Source organism: Ceratotherium simum, chromosome 9 (genome assembly GCF_057802395.1).
Source record: "Ceratotherium simum simum isolate JZ-2026a chromosome 9, ASM5780239v1, whole genome shotgun sequence".
Lineage (NCBI taxonomy): Eukaryota > Metazoa > Chordata > Mammalia > Perissodactyla > Rhinocerotidae > Ceratotherium > Ceratotherium simum.
In genome coordinates, this window is record NC_141908.1 from 77,787,293 (window position 1) to 77,806,682 (window position 19,390).

General features: G+C 40.1%; 1 protein-coding gene across 1 annotated transcript; it reads right to left on the reverse strand.

Moving 5' to 3' along the window:
- Positions 1 to 33: 33 nt before the first annotated feature.
- TMEM237 (transmembrane protein 237) lies at positions 34 to 16,800 on the reverse strand. The gene is made up of 12 exons (XM_087434932.1): positions 16,793 to 16,800; positions 16,555 to 16,565; positions 15,580 to 15,636; positions 13,808 to 13,945; positions 9,194 to 9,314; positions 8,274 to 8,431; positions 6,073 to 6,196; positions 5,578 to 5,769; positions 4,430 to 4,503; positions 3,372 to 3,465; positions 2,416 to 2,537; positions 34 to 662 (listed from the first exon to the last, which is right to left on the reverse strand). Exons 1-12 carry the CDS (start codon positions 16,798 to 16,800, stop codon positions 574 to 576), a joined length of 1,188 nt encoding a protein of 395 aa, XP_087291058.1. The 3' UTR covers positions 34 to 573.
- Between the last annotated feature and the right edge of the window lie 2,590 nt (positions 16,801 to 19,390).

Genomic DNA, 19,390 nt, shown 5'->3' on the forward strand with positions numbered 1-19,390 from the left:
TTTTATGGTTATAAAACTTTTCAAACAAAAAGGTACATTTCCTTTTTATTAGCCATGAAGTAAAGCATCTTTCAAGCTAAATTACATTATATTATACTTATTACATGATATACAACCACTAAGCCAGTTTTCAAAAAAGACAAATTTCATATTTCAATTTATTCAGCAAGGAGACATAAAAAATAAATAATGAAGGTCTTTTTTCCCCCTTCTTCTCTATTCCCTAAATTTGTTTAAACCTGATATATGTTTTGTAACACTAAAGTTATGGCTTTTTCTGTGCTAGTGCTTTTTAAGGTAATGATTATAAATGCAACTAATTTGAGAAAACAGGAAATAAACACTTTCACCCACTGGTTTCCAGCTCATTATCTCTTTTCTCATTAAGATGACAGTGCTATAGAGCTTAATGTTTGGGTATAAACTGCATATACAATTTTAACATTTTCCATAATCTGGAGAAATTTTTCAATATTATATACTCAAAAAATCAATTCCAAATACACCTGTACATATCTTACAAAAATACATTTAAAAACAAGAACAGGAAAAATTCTAAACACTGGGCCATCACTACTCTGAAGGTGAGTTGGCATTATGAAGAGGCTTGATTCCTTTATCTTTATCGGGATATTCTTCCACATCAGAGGAGAACATCAACTCTGGGAGAGAAAATGAACAGATCATACTCAAAATGGTTTCCCACTACCTCAAAAAGAGTTTTACAGCTTAGTTATAAAGATTCTCTTAAAATATTGACATAATGAAAATAATAGAAGGCCCTCAAGTACGAGTAAGAATTCTTGATAGTAAAATCTGATTTAAAAGGTGAGCTAGTGACAAACTTACGAGTATTACATTTTAAAATGTTCAAGTTTAAATGTATTGTAAACCCCTGAAAAATAAAACACAAAGACAGTATAATAACTCTTACTAGGAAATTTAAGTCATGTAGAGAAGCCAGGATCATTAAACAGCTGAAAGGTCTAATTCTATAGTGATCGTGATAACCTATTAGGTAGGGGACAGATGTAGAGGAAGGACCTGGAACGAACATCAGGTGTGTGCCAGGATATCTTAAATGTGTTATCCCATTTAGTCACCATAACAACCCAATAAGCTAGGTATTATCACCCTCATTTTATATTTACTTTTTTTTTATCCACATGGAAATAAAATGTCATATGACTCACATAGCCCTAAAAGAGAGCAGGATTCCGGAAATATTTAGTAAGTAATACACACTTGGTGATTTAGACTGAATACTGCACAAGCCAGCTGGATGCAACTTCACTCCCAACCACAGTGCATAATGTTATTAGTTGACATTTCTACATTTAAACTATTACTTAGCAGAGATACATAATTTATTAAAATACCAAGAAATATAGAAAAATAAAACCTCAGGAATCTAGTAAAATAAAGTCCTCTGATGTAAGTATTAGATGAACAACTCCTTGAATGACTAAAAAGTATAGTGAGTGAAAGAAAAACAGCAAAATACATAAATCCTAAGAAGATTTAAAAATATAGTTTAAATACATTAAAAGGAATAAAGCAACAAGATATTCAGTGGAGCAACATGAGAATTACGATGCAAAAAGGTACGTTCATGAATGAAAATACATAAGAAGATTACATTTTTTGTCTTGGTTTTTACAAATGGAAATGCTGGGAAGATTCTCAATTCTAACACTTCTAAGACTGGTAGGCTGTAATTAGTTGATCAAATTGTGGTTAAATGCTCAGGATGTTTAACAAATAAAGAATGAAATAATAACCAAGTCCAGAAAATATCAGAGAGATTCAAGGGTGAACCTGTGGCACACCTGCCCAGGAAATACGACTTCCAATACAAACACCGAGCAGTCCCTAAAGCTGTGCGACGGACAGCCGCCTGCTAACATGATTCCTCCTCTTCAGGTGCTCCAAAAGGGCCTGGGGACTAGAGATTAGGAACTCGCACCTCACAATGGGCACACTACCAGGAGGATTACTACACACTTCATTACACAATGAAGGTAGAGGAGGAGGTAACAATAATTCACTTGAAGATGTGTCTGACAGAGGCTGCACAGGTGAAGCATCATTTATTCCAAATTAAGAGACACTTTGAGAGGTGAAGAGCAGAGACTTCCTATAAAATACTCGAAGGGTTCTGGGAGAAGAAATAGCTCCTAGATATGCACAGGGGGCACAGAAGCCCCTCACCATGCACTTAGAGACTCCAGCTCTCCCACACACTCCTGCTTCTCTGGGCCTTCTGTTTCACCACTTTATTTTCACTCTTCTTGTGTTATTTTATTTACATATGTCTTTGTTATCAGATTATTAAAAGCTATATCCATTAGAAGAAGATTTATAAAATCATTATAGAAGATTTCACGATATTCTTAGACTGTTTTTCTTTAATACCTTCACTGAGATCCATGCCTGGCCTGGAAGACAAAAAAAGCCAAGATAATCCAACCAGAACGGCCACCACCAGATTCACCACAATCCATGGCTGCAGAACCTGCTCCTCAATCCCTTCTGCCCTAAAGATAAAGAAATACTCATTAGAAATGTCTTCATTTGGGTTCATATATCCAAATACAGGCATATCTATTTTATGAACTTAAGAAAAAAATAGCAGTCCTCACCTAGAGAAATAAAGCATGAAATAAAATATAATTTCCCTATAAAATACACCATAAATATATCATGAGAACAAAGATTCAAAGGTTACTGAACTCTAAACAGATCTGCTTTGTATACTGATGTAAATGGAAATTTAGTGTTGCCAAAAAATTTTTCTAAGTTTCCCTTCCAACTACTATGGTGCTACTCTTCAATGAAGTATCTTTCCTTTCACTCTTTACCTCATGCCCCTAGCCACTCTCTCGAAAAGACTGCCCCTCTGAGTTTTGTGAACTGGAATCTCGGCTGTCCTGTCAGCTTCATGGCTGGCCCTGATCTGTGCAGGCTGGCTCTCTCCAGTCTGCTCTTTCTAGCATTGCGTGGTTTTCTGACTCTGTCCCAGCTACCCACTCCCATCACTGTTCTGGAGTATCAAGCTCCTGGATAGGGAGTCTGCAGGGCTCCTCCAGTTCATCATGTAATGACATTTTAAAAACATAACTTAAGAGATTTAAAACAGATTTGTAAAAAGAAGACATTTCTTTTAAAATGCAGGTGTATATAACAATTGCTATCCATCAACCAATGGAATAGGTATTTTCTTGCCATAATTTGTGGAAACAAACCCAGGGCCTTCATTATTGTTTAGAGATGAAAACACATAAAAGAGTGGAAGGATAAGAATAGTACCATTACTCCCATCGTTGCTCTTATTACCATCAACAATTGCTGATGCTACTGTGAATTCTTACCAGAGGCTACCGTTAACAGAAGAAGGTGTGTAAAGGTGGATTCTGTCACTTGTCATTTGCTGACTCAGAGATAGTGTAAGAGCAGTAAAGTACACTGAGAAAAAGACAAATAAAATTACTAATAATATATTTTTAACAACCCAGTTTATTTTGAATTTATAGATTACTTTAAGGTCAAAAATAATCTATATTTTGGGGAATGAGGACACAAAGGAAATTCATTTGATCAATTTCAATAGGCTGGATAGCCTTATATTATTTTTCAAGAATACAGGTGCAGAAAGGTCTTCTGAGATGCTATTTCATCATCAGAACTCACAAGAACCTAGATCTTTTAAGAAATTAAATGACTTACTCAAGGTCCTAAAACTAGTTTTATTAATATTCTCATATTTTAGAACAAAAAGCATTCCAAATTACCAAAAAGATATAAAATAGTATGTTACTGAAATGCCATACCAGCTGAATCTGTTTAATGTCAAACAGAAAATACAAAAGCTAAAAATTAAGTAATACAGAACAAATTAAACTTTTATTTAGATGAAGCTTTATTGAAAAATAATTCTATCAAAATTACGCCCACCGTGTTTTTTTAAATTACAAATTCCACTGAACAGCTGTAAGTAATGTTTATAAACAGCAATAATGTAAAATCTTTTTTTTTTTGTGAGGAAGATCAGCCCTGAGCTAACATCTATGCCAATCCTCCTCTTTTTTGCTGAGGAAGACTGGCTCTGAGCTAACATCTATTGCCAATCCTCCTCCTTTTTATCCCTTTTTCTCCCCAAAGCCCCAGTACATAGTTGTATGTCATAGTTGCACATCCTTCTAGTTGCTGTATGTGGGACGCCACCTCAGCACGGCCGGACAAGTGGTGTGTCGGTGCACGCCTGGGATCCAAACCCAGGCTGCCAGTAGCAGAGAGCGTGCACTTAACCGCTAAGCCACAGGGCCAGCCCCTGTAAAATCTTTGTAAAAATAAAATTATGCTTTTCCTGGTTAAAAATTACAGTGTAACTAAAGTATTACACAGTTATCAAATTTAACTATTTACTCACAGAAAGATGCTAAAGCTGTTGGATCCAGGGCAAGAAAATTTCTGATTGCTACTGATGTTTTAGCCAAGTCGATCCTATAAAACACAAAAGCCTCTTGTACAGTGCAGTTGTAACTTCTTACAAAACTGTGCTCTCTTGACTATAGCTTTTTCCTTCTCTAGTCCAGTGCTATCACATATATTGTCTATTATTAAGCTTTAAGTAGCTATAGTTCATACTTCACACACATGAAGAAGATCTTATTTACAAAGGCCACATAAAACGTTTAACTAGAAGACTATTCCTTTGGAGTTAAGACATTCTGAAGAAACAAATTAAACTTGATCTGCATAATTTCATTAGGTTCTACCTTTATTACCCATATCATTAGGCTGTAAGTTGTTATTTTTCTTTATGGGTTGAATTGTGTTCCCAAAAAGATATGTTGAAATCCTATCCCCTGGTACCTGTAAACGTGACCTTATTTGGAAATAGGCTCTTTGCAGATGTAATCTGCAATGGCGCCATTAGAACGGGCCCTAATCCAATATGACTGATGTCTTTATAAGAAGAGAAGAGGCACAGACACAGAGACACACAGGGAAGACAGCCATGTGACAACAGAGACAGAGATGGGAGTGATGCATCTACAAGTCAAGGAATGCCAGCAACCCCTGGAAGCTGGGGGAGAGGCATGGAACAGACTCTCCCCCAGAGCCCTCCAAGACGGAAACAACCTTGCCAACATCTTGATTACAGACTTCTGGCCTCCAGAACTGTGAGAGAATGAATTTCTGTTGTTTTAAGCCACCCAGTATGTAGTACTTTGTTACAGCAGCCCTAGGACACTAACGCAACCCCCAGAGTCTCACCTATACCTGATTCAGGTCATTTGGAAGATGATATCTGGGACTCTTTGAATTGATTACATTTGGGTGAAATTTTGGACTTAGAGTTGATGCTAGAATGGGTTAAGACTTTGGGGGATGTTTTTGTTCATAGTAGTCCCATCCCCCAAAAAAGAACAGAAACAGACTGGCTTAAAAAAAATCAAAATAATATTAACATCCTAGAATTCTATTTTGGAAACTGTCATAGTCAGTAACACATTTTCTTACCACGTCCTCCCGAAGAAAAGTTAGAGGGATGTGCAGTCACCACAGTCTTACCTGTCAAAAGCTGAAACTGTACTTAGAGCCAAAAGCAAGTAGAGAAGACTCTGGAATGGATATGCTAAGGTCTTGTACTGTTGCAGCAGGTTTGGGAGGTCAGAAAGCCGATCTCCTGCCAGAACATATATCACAACTACATTCCACACAGCACAGCCAGCCAAGAAGCCGTGAGAAAAGAGACCAATCATCCTGAAGGGAAAAGGCTTCAATTCTTATACGTGAATTACGAAAGTAAAAAGCTAAAATATTTCTTAAATCTCTTCACTTATATATAAGAATAAAATTCAACATTTCACAAAAAGTAAAAACAAGCTTTTTCTTTTCACTACAATGATAGGCAGATCATTTAACTCCAATTGAATGTTTAAAAAATATACCTACCCACCCTTTTAAGTTGACGATTTTGTTAACAGTATTGAACGATCAACGCTTTTTTAATTTTTTTTAATTATGGAACATTTGTTTTAAGAAAAGTCCAACAAAAGCAGCCACCTGAAAGCCCGGTGCACCGAAAGTGCGACATCCCTGGTGGTCCAGGAAGGCTTCACGTCCATGGACACGTCGATATTTTCCGTGGTCTTTATCAATTCTGAACGATCAGCTGCCTGAAATCGCCCTAAGGACACATTACACACTTACTAAAAACTAACAGGAGAGAACCTGGCAGTCTTTTTATGATTCCACGCTTACGAACCCTTAGACTGAGACTGAAATTTTGCTGTTTTTCTACCTAAAAATTCTCCCTTATCTATCTCTATTTCAGAAGGCTCTTTTCTTTTGGTTGCTTCAACATACTATTTTTTTATCTTCAGGAAAAATAAACAATGTCCATACCCTTTCTTCTAAACCCAAAACAGATGTTAAAGTAACAGTTTTAGAAATCAATTACATTTAATGAAATATAATAATGAACTTCCAACTCAGAACAAAGTCTAGAAACCTGTAACATGACACAGTCTACAAAATTCTAATTGAGAGACTTTAGAGATATTAAAGTTTAAATGCCAACATTATAAAGGTAAGTCAATATTTTAAAACACTTTAAATTTCTTAGGAAAAGATGCCAATGTGTGTAGCACGGCATTCTGTGATGGCAGAAAAGAAATGGCTTGTTTCACAAACTCTTAGGAAGATTCCTGTGAAAAGCATCAGTTCCAGTGTCAGCACCGCAACACAGGGTGAGCTGAGCTCTGCCTTTCACTGTTCACGAGGAGGCTCCTTCTCATCTCATCCGTCTACCATACGTGAGGGGACCTCAGGAAGCAGGAGAAGTTCCGTTTCCATTATCCTGGCCAAACCTCGCTGCCAGGTATCCCGGAGGATGAAAGACAGAGGTGTGACACCTAATTTTTCCTTAAGAAAAGACAACTTCTGGGCAGACATTTGGTACCTGTTATGGTCAGTCACTCTAGTAGGGAAGTTTCTCTAAGGGGAGCAAGAATAAAAACGAGGATTGAGTGACATTGCTTGAAAATAGACTGAAGCAAATTAAATGGCCACATGGTATACTAGTCAGAGCCCTTGACTAGACACCATGAAACCTCGGTTCGAGTCCCAGTTCTGCACTAACCAACTGTGAGGCCCGGGGCAAGTCGGCCTCTCGGGATCACAGGTTTCTCACTGGCCAACAACTCCAAGATCCCTTAGAAGGGATCTTACGGAATCAGAATTCTACAACAATTTACATAAAATTTAAACTGTAAATTTTTTTTTCCTGAGGAAGATTCGCCCTGAGCTAACGCCTGTGCCAATCTTCCTCTACTTTATACGTGGGCTGCCACCACAGCATGGCTGATGAGTGGAGTAGGTCCGTGGCTGGGATCCAAACCTGTGAACCCAGGGCCACCGAAGCAGACCATGCCAAACTTAACCACTATGCCACGGGGCCAGCCTCTAAACTGTAAATTTTAAGACTAATCTTTCTGGTTCAGATGAGTTCCTTAGGCAGCATATTCACAGCATATCCATGGGAGTAGTATATGGTCATGATCCTGCTTTCGGTGGTTTTTTCTTAAACACTGCAAATGCAGTCTTATAACCAATACATGCTATACAATGTCAGAACTATTTTCCAAAACAATATATAGATATCATGCTGTATTTCTCATTTAATATGGTGGTACCATCATGCATCTTCTCTCATTTATTTTTAATTCTAGAATTTATATCATCACCTGCTCCACCACCACCACCACTACCAATTGCAGAAAACTGGTAAAATACAACAAAGAATAAAGAAATAGGTGGGAGTAGGGGTAGATTTTAAAAATTACCCATAATCCCATAACACAGAAACAACCAGCATTAATATTTTGGCATATTTCCTTCTAGTCTTTTGTCCTACACATTTTTCGATAGTTGAGATCAAACTACATGTGTGTGTATCTTTATTTTTCAATAGAATCTTTCCATGAAATGAAAAATTGTCCCCAAGCATTTTTTCTGGTGCAGAAGATTTTACTGTACAGATGTGCCATAACTGACTGAACTCACTCCCTTCCTGTTTCACATCTAGGTTGTCTCTAGTTTTTCACTCTCATCAGTAATGTGTGATGATTAGCTTTGGGTGTAAATTTTTGTCCATATTTCTGCTTATTTCCTTAATTCAGATTTCCAGAAGTATAATTCCTAGTCAAAGGCTAGCCTTGCATAATTCTTAAAGAGCTCACGTTCCAAAACAAGGAACTACTTACGGCTTTTTTCCACGAACACTTTGCCTACAGGCTGGCTAACGCCAGTGGGTGCAGTGAATACAGACTGCTGTTCTGGACTATTCTGCTCATCGGTAATTATGTCTTCATCTTCCACTCCTAGCTCATCGGCATACTGTAATTCTGCTGGCTGGGTTTTCCTGTAATCAGGGAGAATATAAGAAAAATGAATGGTTATTGAATTTTTACAGACCCACATAAGGAGGTACCTGTGAGTACAATGGAAAGACCCCTGGAGTCAAGAAATTTGGTTTTTACTCAAATGGATAGGTTATTAACTGTAATGTACAGCAAGTCATCTATATTTCTGTGGCCCTCATCTTGCTCATCTGGAAAATGAAGTGACTGAACTAGATTTCTAAGGTTCTTTCCAGCCTTAAAATCATATGAGTCTATGTAGATATTGATCTCTAGTTGTAGAGTCATTTCCAAGTACAAATAGTGTTATATAACTTCCAGTGTACTTCTTTAAAGTATGCCATTCTATTTTATATGAGACTTAATTTCCTATGCTAAAATACACATTTTTATTTATTGCTGAAATAATCATAATTTGAATTAACATAAAAAATAAATCACAATAGCCTGTTTTATTAATATTGCCTTTAGTTTTTAAAATCTTTAATAAGTAATTTTTTGCTACTTATATAAAATCTTCTATTTGTATTCCTCTTTTTTAGAGACAACTCCTAAGATTTTTTATTTAAGTACAATATTTTACTTTTCTCAGTGGTTTACTCTTTTCAAATTTATCATTAGTTTAACTGATATTTTTGTAATAATCTTATCCTAGAGATATACAAGTATTTAATAAGACTTAATCAGAAGCTACCATTTGGGAGCTCTGAATTAAGCATCAGAGTATCCCCGGAGAATGCTTAGAAGGACAAATAAATTCTTACTTTGTCTTCCTTCGAGGTTTTTGAATAACTGGGTCCTCAGCTGGCTCCACACTGAGACCATTTTCATTTCGTAATAAAGATGCACTAGACGCCTTCTTCTGGGTGGATGCAGTTTCCAGCTCTGAAAATAAAGTGGACTAACTTTTCAAATTACTATAATGTAAAAAAGAAAAGTAATATACAAGACTTCTGTAAGACAAGAGAACTTTAAGAATTTTAATTGGGCCAAAATTTTTTTCACCATCTTACAAACTTTAAATTTTTTAAATTTTACATCTCTAAACACTCAACAGAAAATTTAAAATTGCAATGCCAAACAATATGGAAAAAAATTAAGTAATCCAACACCCCTGGTGTGTCAGAGATCTCCAAGATATTTCCTCCAGGTTCTGTGATTCGCTCACAGAACTCATGGGACTCATAAGTCACTCACAGTTACGGTTCATTACAGCAAAAGGACACAGCAAAATCAGCAAAAGGAAAAAGCTCATGGAGTAAAGTCCAGAAGAAACCAGGTCCAAGCTTCCAAGAGTCCTCTATCAATGGAGTCACACAGAATGCGCTAAATCCTCCAGCAACCAGTTGTGACAACACGTGTGTCACTCTCTACCAGGGAAGCTCATTCAAGACTCAGCACCCAAGGTTTTTAATGGGGGCTGATCACATAGGCACCCTCCGCCTGGCACATGCCAAAATTCCAGACTCGCAGAAGGAAAGCAGATGTTCAGCATGAATCCTATTGTGTGCACAAATGCCCAGTGAGCCACCCTTGTAATTCAGGGCAAGTTTTCTATCAGTGTAGGGAACTGTTTCCCGGCCCAGTTCCCAGACGCCAGTCAAGAGGCAACCAGCCTTGCAGGCGGGCCTTTCGAAGGATGACAGTCGCAGGCGGCTGTGTTAACTCTTTTCTGCACACGGGTATTAAGCTGAAGCGAGCCAGTGGAGCTTTCTAATCCACCAGCTCCTCTTCCTATCTGGAAATACTGGCAATGGCTCCCGGGAATGCCCTCAAAGCCCCTAGAATTCTATTTTAAAAAATACTTACAGCCTGGGCTGGAAATATAAGCAGTAGAGCCTACTACAGTCATCCTAAACAAAACAAAACAAAAACCAAACAAAATTAAACACCCAGTTGGAAAGATGGACCTGCACAGTGGGTGTATTCTGGAACGGCAGCAACAGGTGCTTTTTGGCCCAGAACTTACTTGGGTCCTGAATTTTCTAAAAAAGGTCAAGTCATTTCTGTAAATACATTTTTCACAAATTACAAAATTAGGTATTGGTATCTATCTTGATTTTCAAATTTGTACCCTACCTGAATTGCTAAGAGGGTAGTTTTAATTCAACTATATTTACTGCCAGTAACGAAATAAAGTGTAGAGTCGATAAAGCAGTGTGGGGATCCTTTCTGTCTCTTTTTCCCTCGTCCACACCCCTCTTCTCGCCCGGCACTGTGGTACCCACTGCGGCTGGCCTCTCAAAGCCGTGCTCTGTAGTTCCTGCCCCTCTACTCCTGTGATTCTTCCATCCAATCAGGACCTGTGTTTTCTAGGGGACAAGTAATTAGTCAGCGGAACTATTTTGTAATCAATTATTCATAGGGGCTGATGTTAATTGAGCTTACCTCTCAATCTTCATTCCTTCCCTCTGTTTTACTCAAATGAAACCCACTGTCTTTTTTCTAATTATTATAAAAGTCATACATGCTCAATATATGATAAATTAGTAAAATATAAATGAAGAAAGGAAAAAAATAAAAATTCCCCAATTCCTCCTTCTAAAAAACCTACCACTGCTAACGCTTTGCTATATCCTTCCATTCTTTTTACTAGATATGTGTATGTATATACATATGTTCTGGTTGAACTGTCTCCCCAAAAACATATGTTCAAACCCTAACCCCCAAAACCTGTGAATGAGACTTTAGAAATGGGGTCTTTCCCCGAATAGCTAAAGGAATCCTGAGAAAAAAGAACAAAGCTGGAGGTATCACACTCCCTGATATCAAAATATACTACAAAGCTATAGTAACCAAAACAGCATGGTACTGGCACAAAAACAGACACACAGATCAATGGAATAGAATCGAAAGCCCAGAAATAAACCCACACATCTATGGACAGCTAATCTTTGACAAAGGAGCCAAGAACATACAATGGGGAAAAGAAAGTCTCTTCAACAAATGGTGTTGGGAAAACTGGATAGCCATATGCAAAAAAATGAAAGTAGATCCTTACCTTACACCATACACAAAAATTAACTCCAAATGGATTAAAGACTTGAATGTAAGACCTGAAACTGTGAAACTTCTAGAAGAAAACATAGGCAGTACGCTCTTCGACATCGTTCTTAGCAACATCTTTTCAAACACCACATCTGACCGGGCAAGAGAAACAATAGAAAAAATAAACAAATGGGACTACATCAAACTAAAAAGCTTCTGCACAGCAAAGGAAACCATCAACAAAACGAAAAGACAACCTAACAATTGGGAGAAGATATTTGCAAACCATACATCTGATAAGGGCTTAATCTCCAAAATATATAAAGAACTCATGCATCTCAACAACAAAAAAACTACCAACCCAATTAAAAAATGGGCAAAAGACCTGAACAGACATTTCTCCAAAGAAGATATACAGATGGCCAACAGACACATGAAAAGATGTTCAAAATCACTAACTATCAGGGAAATGCAAATCAAAACTACAATGAGATATCACCTCACGCCTGTCAGAATGGCTATAATTAACAAGACAGGAAACAACATGTGTTGGAGAGGATGTGGAGAGAAGGGAACTCTCATACACTGCTGGTGGGAGTGCAAACTGGTGCAGCCACTATGGAAAACAGTATGGAGATTCCTCAAAAAATCAACGATAGAACTACCATATGATCCAGCTATTCCACTGTTGGGTATTTATCCAAAGAACTTGAAAACACCAATTTGCAAAGGTACATGCACCCCTGTGTTCATTGCAGCCTTATTCACAATAGCCAAGACTTGGAAGCAACCTAAGTGCCCATCAAGGGACGAATGGATAAAGAAGCTGTGGTATATATACACAATGGAATACTACTCAGCCATAAGAAATGAGAAATCCAGCCATTTGTGACAACATGGATGGACATTGAGGGTATAATGCAAAGTGAAATAAGTCAGAGGGAGAAGGTCAAATACCGTATGATTTCCTTCATTAAGTAGTAGATAATAACAACAATAAACAAACACATAGGGACAGAGATTGGATTGGTGGTTACCAGAGGGGAAGGGGGGAGGGTGGAGGGTGAAAGGGATAATTCGGTACATGTGTGTGGTGATGGGTTGTAATTAGTATTTTGGTGGTGAACATGATGTAGTCCATGCAGAAATAGAAGTACAATGATGTACACCTGAAATTTTTGCAATGTTATAAACCAATGTTACTGCAATAAAAAAAAAAAAAAAAAGAAATGGGGTCTTTGCAGATGTAATCAAGTTAAGATGAGGTCATGCTGGACTAGAATGGGCCCTAAATCCAATGACCGGTATAAGTTGAATAAAATTTGGACACAAACACAGAGAAAAATGTGACGCCAGATGCACAGAATGGAGGTATGCTGCCACAAGCCAAAGCACGCCAAGGTTGGCCAACAACCGCCAGAAGCTGGAAGAGGAAGGATGGATTCTTGCCTAGAGCCTTCGGAGGGGACGTCACAGCCCTGCAGACACCTGATTTCGAACTTCTATCCTCCACAACTGTCAGAGACTAAATTCCTAGTTTTAAGTTACTCAGTTTGTGGTAATCTGTTACAACAGCCCTAGGAAATTAATACAACATTTTTACAAAAATGGGATCCTTTGACACATAAGACTTTATACGTAGTCTTTGTTTTTGACTCAACAATATACTACTGATGGTTTTCTTTGTCACTATTTCACATTAACCATTCTTTAATGGGTACCTGGTTGCTATTAAATGGACAAAACATGATTTATTTAGCCAGTGTCACATTGTTAATATTTAGTTATTACCAGCTTCTACTTTTATAAATAATGGATGCAGTTAACACCCTTTAATTATCGTAGCTATCGTACTTACTTCTATTCCTAGAAGTTCGGACAGGCTATACCAATTTACACTCCTATCAGCAGTGTACGAGGGTACCCATTTCTCATTAACACTTCTGTATCCAACACTTCTGGATTTTATAATTTTTAAAAGGCACTGCCAATTTGATAGGCAAAATAAATGATATAGTATTATTTACCTTGTGAATGGTGACTGGACACAGCAAGACTCAATAAGTGTTGGCTGTTGCTTCATTACATGACTGTTAATACAGAATCTATCCTTTCCCTACTAATCTCAAATGTCCATTTCATCTTATACACACCAAGATTTAAACTTTTTGTTTTGGTCCTGAATTTGTACCTCTTCCCTCATAATCTATACATATATGATCAAAAGAGACCCTCTAAAGTGTTCTCGACTTAACCCATTAGAGTTACTCTAGGGATAAAAATTTTAATCAAGAAAGAAAAAAATGGGATATGGGTGAGGAAAAATGGGAACAGACAGATTTTTAATCATACTCTCCAAATCACAACCTAACCTTGGTTTCTCTACATACCAAGAGGTGGCCTTGTCTTCTTCTGTCTCCTCTGAACAGGAGCTTCTGGATGTTCTCTGGGGTCTTTAGTTGGCAGCTCACTGCCCTCAGAAGGCCTATGAACAGCAGTTTGAACAAGGCCTTCCAGAGAAGCACTAGCTACAGAAAAACAGAGTGGGAAAAATGAGATAACTTGAGCAGAGATCACTGAGTCTTAAAAAGACAGGAAAAAGGGAACTGGAATGTTTCCTATAGAATAACCCCTTCTCATACAGAACTGATTGTGCCCCAAATCTTGATTTCCTTCCTCCTCACCTGTAACTTTGGGCTTTAAGTTGAGAAAAGAAATAAATGAGGGAATAAGGAAGGCTGAGGAAGAAAAAAGCCAGTGGGCTAGAAAGAAGAACAAAAGAAGAGGAGGAGGAGAAACTGCCTCAGAACTTTCAAAAAGGTGAAAACACAACAGAACCGTCACCATAGAGAACTCTTATTTGTCTCATGCCTTAAGAATTCTCAGCCTCTTAACCGCTATGCCACTGGGCCGGCCCCTAAATGAACAATTTTAATAAAAGCCTAGCAATATATCCCCTTTTTGGTCTGGGGCACTGAATTTTTTTCTCTTTTTTACAAGAAGGATGACTGGTAGCTGGGATAGACTGCACCTCTGCTCCCCCAACGCTGTCTTTACCGCATCCTCCACTTGTGACCTTTCTAGGTCCATATGTGTGTCTATAATTAACTGTGAGTGTATTTTTAGAGCCTAGCATTTCAGTGAGTATCTTTGTGAATCTAAGTCTCTTTGCATCTCTTTTCTTTTTGTTCTGTGTCTATATGTCTTTCTCTCTCTATGCATTCATCTCCATTTCTTTCTTCTTCTCCCCCCACATCTATTCCTCCATTTGTCAGGCAATAAGCCAATGTAAGTTTCTGACCAGGTGGAAGGCATGATCAGCTATGAGCTTTAAGAAGCTCACCCAGCAGTAGTGGGCAGGACCGACCAGAGTGGAGGAAAGCTAGAAGTACAGAGCAATGCTGGAGGCTACCCCAACAGCTCAGGAAGAAGAGAGATCTAAATACCTACAGTTGTGACAGTGGAGATGAAAGGGGGAAAAGAGACATAAAAGATACCACAGAACAAGTCAGCTTGTGAGGCAGCCAGGAGAGTGAAGGGAACAGTTAGAGGGCTGACTTTGAGGTTTCCAGCTTGAATGACTGGGAGAGTGGGGGGGGGGGGGTCCCATTAACAGAAATTCGTAAGTGAGAAGTAAAAATTGATTTATTGTTGAAGGTGAAGATGAATTCTGGACGTGCTGAGTTTGAGTTACTGATAGAACATCCAGGATTACTAGTGCATAACTAAGACTTGCTCATTATTAGAGCTTTACTACCTGCATTATACAGCCCTGCCTTCAGACTCACGCTCTACTGTAGAGATTCTCTGACTGAAATGAGGGATCAGGAACCTTAGGTCTCTAAATCCAGTATCCTGTTCAAGGGTCTGGAACCAATCTCAGCTTGAGATAACTTATGTTATCTAGGGATAAAAGACCTCAAAGAGTCCGAGAATGTTGTGGAAGTAAGAGTTTAGGGGGCACAACCCTTTATTCCATGAATGCTTCTAGACACTCTTCAGACTGCACCCTGCCTTGTCCCTCACTACCACCAGGAATCCCACCGCTTCAAAGTGACCCTGATTCTATCCTCAACACAGCAGGGACTTGATCTGTGATGTTTATCACATGTGAGGTTCTGGAAAAACATGTGACCCCACACAACAAAGAACAACTTCTTACCTAGTGTGGTTTTTGTTCTGGGCTTCTTTTTCTTTGGACGACTAAGGGGAATATCATCTACAAAACAGAAAGAACAACAACAGAAAAGGCTGTCTAAAATTCAATGCAGGGAACAGTCAAAAGTGAACTTTAAGTAGGGAAGAACTTTCCCTCTCTTCCCTGGGTCCAGCCAACTTCTACATATTAGGAGAAGAAGGCAAGAAATTGACAAAGTCAAAGAGAGCCCACAGCGTGGCACCAATAGCTCATTGCTGGTAGTAATGTTAGAAACTGTGACACAGAAAGTGGGCTCACCAAATATTCTCGTCACCCCTCCCCACCCCCGCCCTGCACTTAGGTGTGGCCTATGACTGGTTCTGGCCAATAGGTTTCGAGCAAAAGTGATCTGTGTCATTTTGGGGCCAAAATATTGAAAGAGCCAGTGAGTAACCCTCCAGCTTTCTCTTCCCTTGCTGTGGCAACTGAGGAGGCCTCATGTTAAGATGGCAGAACCACAGGATGGAAGTAGGCTGAATCACCGCATCATCAGTGAAGGGGTAGTGAAAGGCATCTGTCCTGGATTGTTGCTTCAATGGACTCCATATTACCCAGAAATAACCTTGTATGATACTAAGTCCCTGAGACTTGGCAGTTAGTGTAACATAACCCAGTCTCTCCTGGCTCAGTGAGACAAAGGAAGATGCAGTCCCTATTACAGAACTATAAATGGCCAGCAGTTAGATTCCGGGTGACTCCATTAAGGGATGAGTGCTTTTATTTTTGCAAGGTCAAATATCAACCACATAACTAATATTATACATCAACCATCATTAAAAAATGGCAGTCAGAGGAGATTATTATGATAAAAAGATATTGTAGTATTATAAATTATACCATTCAGATTCAAATTTAAGAGAAACATTAAGGAATCAAACTAACTTTTGAACACCAAATACTACATTTAGAAAGTTTTACAGTAACAGTGAACTAACTCACCTTGAATAGCACTTTACATGACACCGACCAAATTTAATCAGGACAAAGACAAAAAAAGAAACTATTAATTAGAAATATATTATATTGTCAGACTGAAATTTGACTTAAATCATTACAAATTAAAAATAAAATTAGCTTTCACACAGTCAGTTAGTTTACAAACTAGCTTATTATTTATAAGTAATAACCTCTTTAATAAGACTGCCAATAAAATAACCCTAATATTTTCTGAACCAACATATACATATTCCCCACTGTCTATTAATAAAGTGGATTAAACAGATTAAGATCTCTTATTTTGTCACTGATTAAAATCAGCTTAAACTCTGGGGAAACTATTCTAGCAAACACAAGAGGATCAGAATTCTGATAAACAAGAGACCTAAACACTCAGAACGGACCCATCATCCTACCACGCTAACAGTCAGGCTCTGAACCAGAACATTAACTATAACTGTTACTTACACTAATGACTCAAGGATTTTTCACCTTTAAACTTTTAGGAAGCCATTCCTAAAATTTTCAAGAAGTCTTTTCTGAATTATTATCATTTTGTAATGGTATAATTTTTTCACTTTATTCATTTTACATTTTTAAAACGCAGTAATAAAATTAAATTATTTTTACCTTGGCACAGGTGGAAGGGCTCGTGGAGGACGCTTTGGGGGAAAAGAAGAAGAAAACTGCTTGTAAGAAAAGCTTTAGAGCATCTCTACTCCATGTATTTCAAATCTTTTGATAACCCTGTTCATCAAGTGAAACCCAGGAGATACTGATGAGAATCAGATGGACAATTTTAAATTTGTTTCACCATTTCTAAATGTCATATAAAATTCCTTCCTTCCTACCTTCCTTTCTATCTAAAGGGCAGGCCCTGTTCTAAGCATTAGGGATACACTAATGAACAAAACAGAGAGATCCCTGCTTTTATGGAATTTACATTCTAGTGGTTAAGTATTAGAAGATAACATTAATATATATTACTATAGTAACATATATGTATTACTATGTATATTACTATAGTAATATATACGTGTGTGTGTATATATAGTAATAAATGAGGGAGGCTGAGGAGTGCCACTTTAGTTAGGAAAAGTCTCTGAGATATTTGAGCTGAGACCTGAATAAGAAAGGAGCCAAAGGGGAGCAAATACAAAGGCGTTTAGGGAAGATTGGGCTTGGAGTATTCCAGATAAAAGAAGGCCAGTAAGGCTGCCAGACAGTTACCAAGGCAGGGACCAGATTAAAATCAGGGTCTTGAAGACCAAGAGAAGGAGTCTAGATTTTCTTTTAATTCAACGGGAAACCACGGAGGTTTTAAGCATTTTATACAGCGTGAAGAATGCATTTTAGGGCAGAAAGAATTTTTTAAAAAATCTTATAAATGCTACTTTACATGAATAGGAAAAGTTGTGTTTGCAGTTCAGAGAAATTACAGTTAAGAAGCATTCTGAAATCTTTCAAAATAAAACACAAACAGAAATGCCTAGAAATCAGTATCTCACTCGGCTTGCAAAAGACACCGATTCAAAAGGGTTAAATTTTAGACACTCTTGTATTCTACAACTGTCCCATTTAGCGATCCATCATTCAAACAGTGTAGCAACACAAATGCTACAAGAGTAGGACACGGCAGGCTGTCTTAATACCGTCCAGTAGTCACAATTCGACTGGAAAGAACGACAGTTCCACGAAAGCGCTATTGTCCCGAAGATGCTAAGGCCGGCGTTCTACCCAGGCGCTCAGTTCACGCCGTTAACTCCACGTTTCAAAAGTCCCGCAAAAATGACGTGTCACCCATCCAGACGCCCAGCCTCTACGCCCCTCAAAAGTAGGACGGCCCAAGCGAACACAAAATCTTCCTAACTCAAAAGTAACTAAGGCTCGCTTACCACCTGCTTCCTCCCCATTCCGTCTCCGGCCGGCTCCCAGGCCGCCGCCCGCTCCCCGGCGCGCGCCCCGCCCCCCGGCCGCGCGCAGGCGCAGTGCGCCATCGGGCTGCGCCCCCAGGCCGCTCGGGCCCGCGGCCTCCTCCGGGCGCGGGGGGAGCGCGGGGCGCGGGGCTGGCCCTCCCGGGCTGCCCCTGCGGAACACGCGGCGGCGGAGTCGGGCCTGCGCGGCCGGGCGTAGAGACGCCGGCGGGCGAGAGGCAGCCATCAAGTGGTTGCGGTGATTTGCTGGCGGGAGGGAGAAAGGGCTAACAGCGCTCTCCTCCCGGCGGCGGACCCTCCGGGGGGAGGCAGTCGGGGGCCTCGCCCGCAGCCCGGGAACCGCAGAGCCCGGGCCGCGAGGAAGGGCCGCGTCGTCATGGCAACGCGCGCCCCGGCCGCCGGCAACCTCCCGCCTGGCTCCGCGAGTTCGGGACCGGCCTCGGGGCGAGCCTCCGGCCCGGGGGCTCCGGGGGGGCGGACGCGCGCTCCGGAGCGGGGCTCTGCCCGGGCCCCAGCGCGTCGGCGTGGGCCCCGCGCGGGGTAGGTGCTGTCAGCGCAGCGCCCTCCGCCCGCCACCGCCCGGCCCGCCGCGCCCTCCCCGCTCACCCGGCCGCCCTCCTCCGGCCCGACCCCCGAGTCGGCCCTCATGGCGCCCTCCCCGCGGGGCTCCTCGGCGCAACCGCCGCGGCCCGAGCCTGCTCCCCGGGAGGCGGGCTTCGCGGCGCCCGGCTCGGCCCCCGCCCCGGGCCAGGTCTCCGCCCGCCGCCGCTCTGCGCAGCCCCGCGTTCCGAGGCGTCGGAGGCGGGCACCGACGCGTTTAGCCGCGGGGCCCCAGGGTTCGGCTCGGTTCGCTTGGGGGGGTGTGTGTGTTGACACAGGCAATTGTCAAATTTTCTCCAGTTGCT

Coding starts and splice junctions, on each gene's coding strand:
- TMEM237 (XM_087434932.1), bottom strand. Junction 9,315..13,807: donor GAAGACAAGGCCACCTCTTG/GTATGTAGAGAA, acceptor CTTTATTTTCAG/AGCTGGAAACTGCATCCACC. Junction 4,504..5,577: donor ACAGTTTCAGCTTTTGACAG/GTAAGACTGTGG, acceptor TGTGTTTTATAG/GATCGACTTGGCTAAAACAT.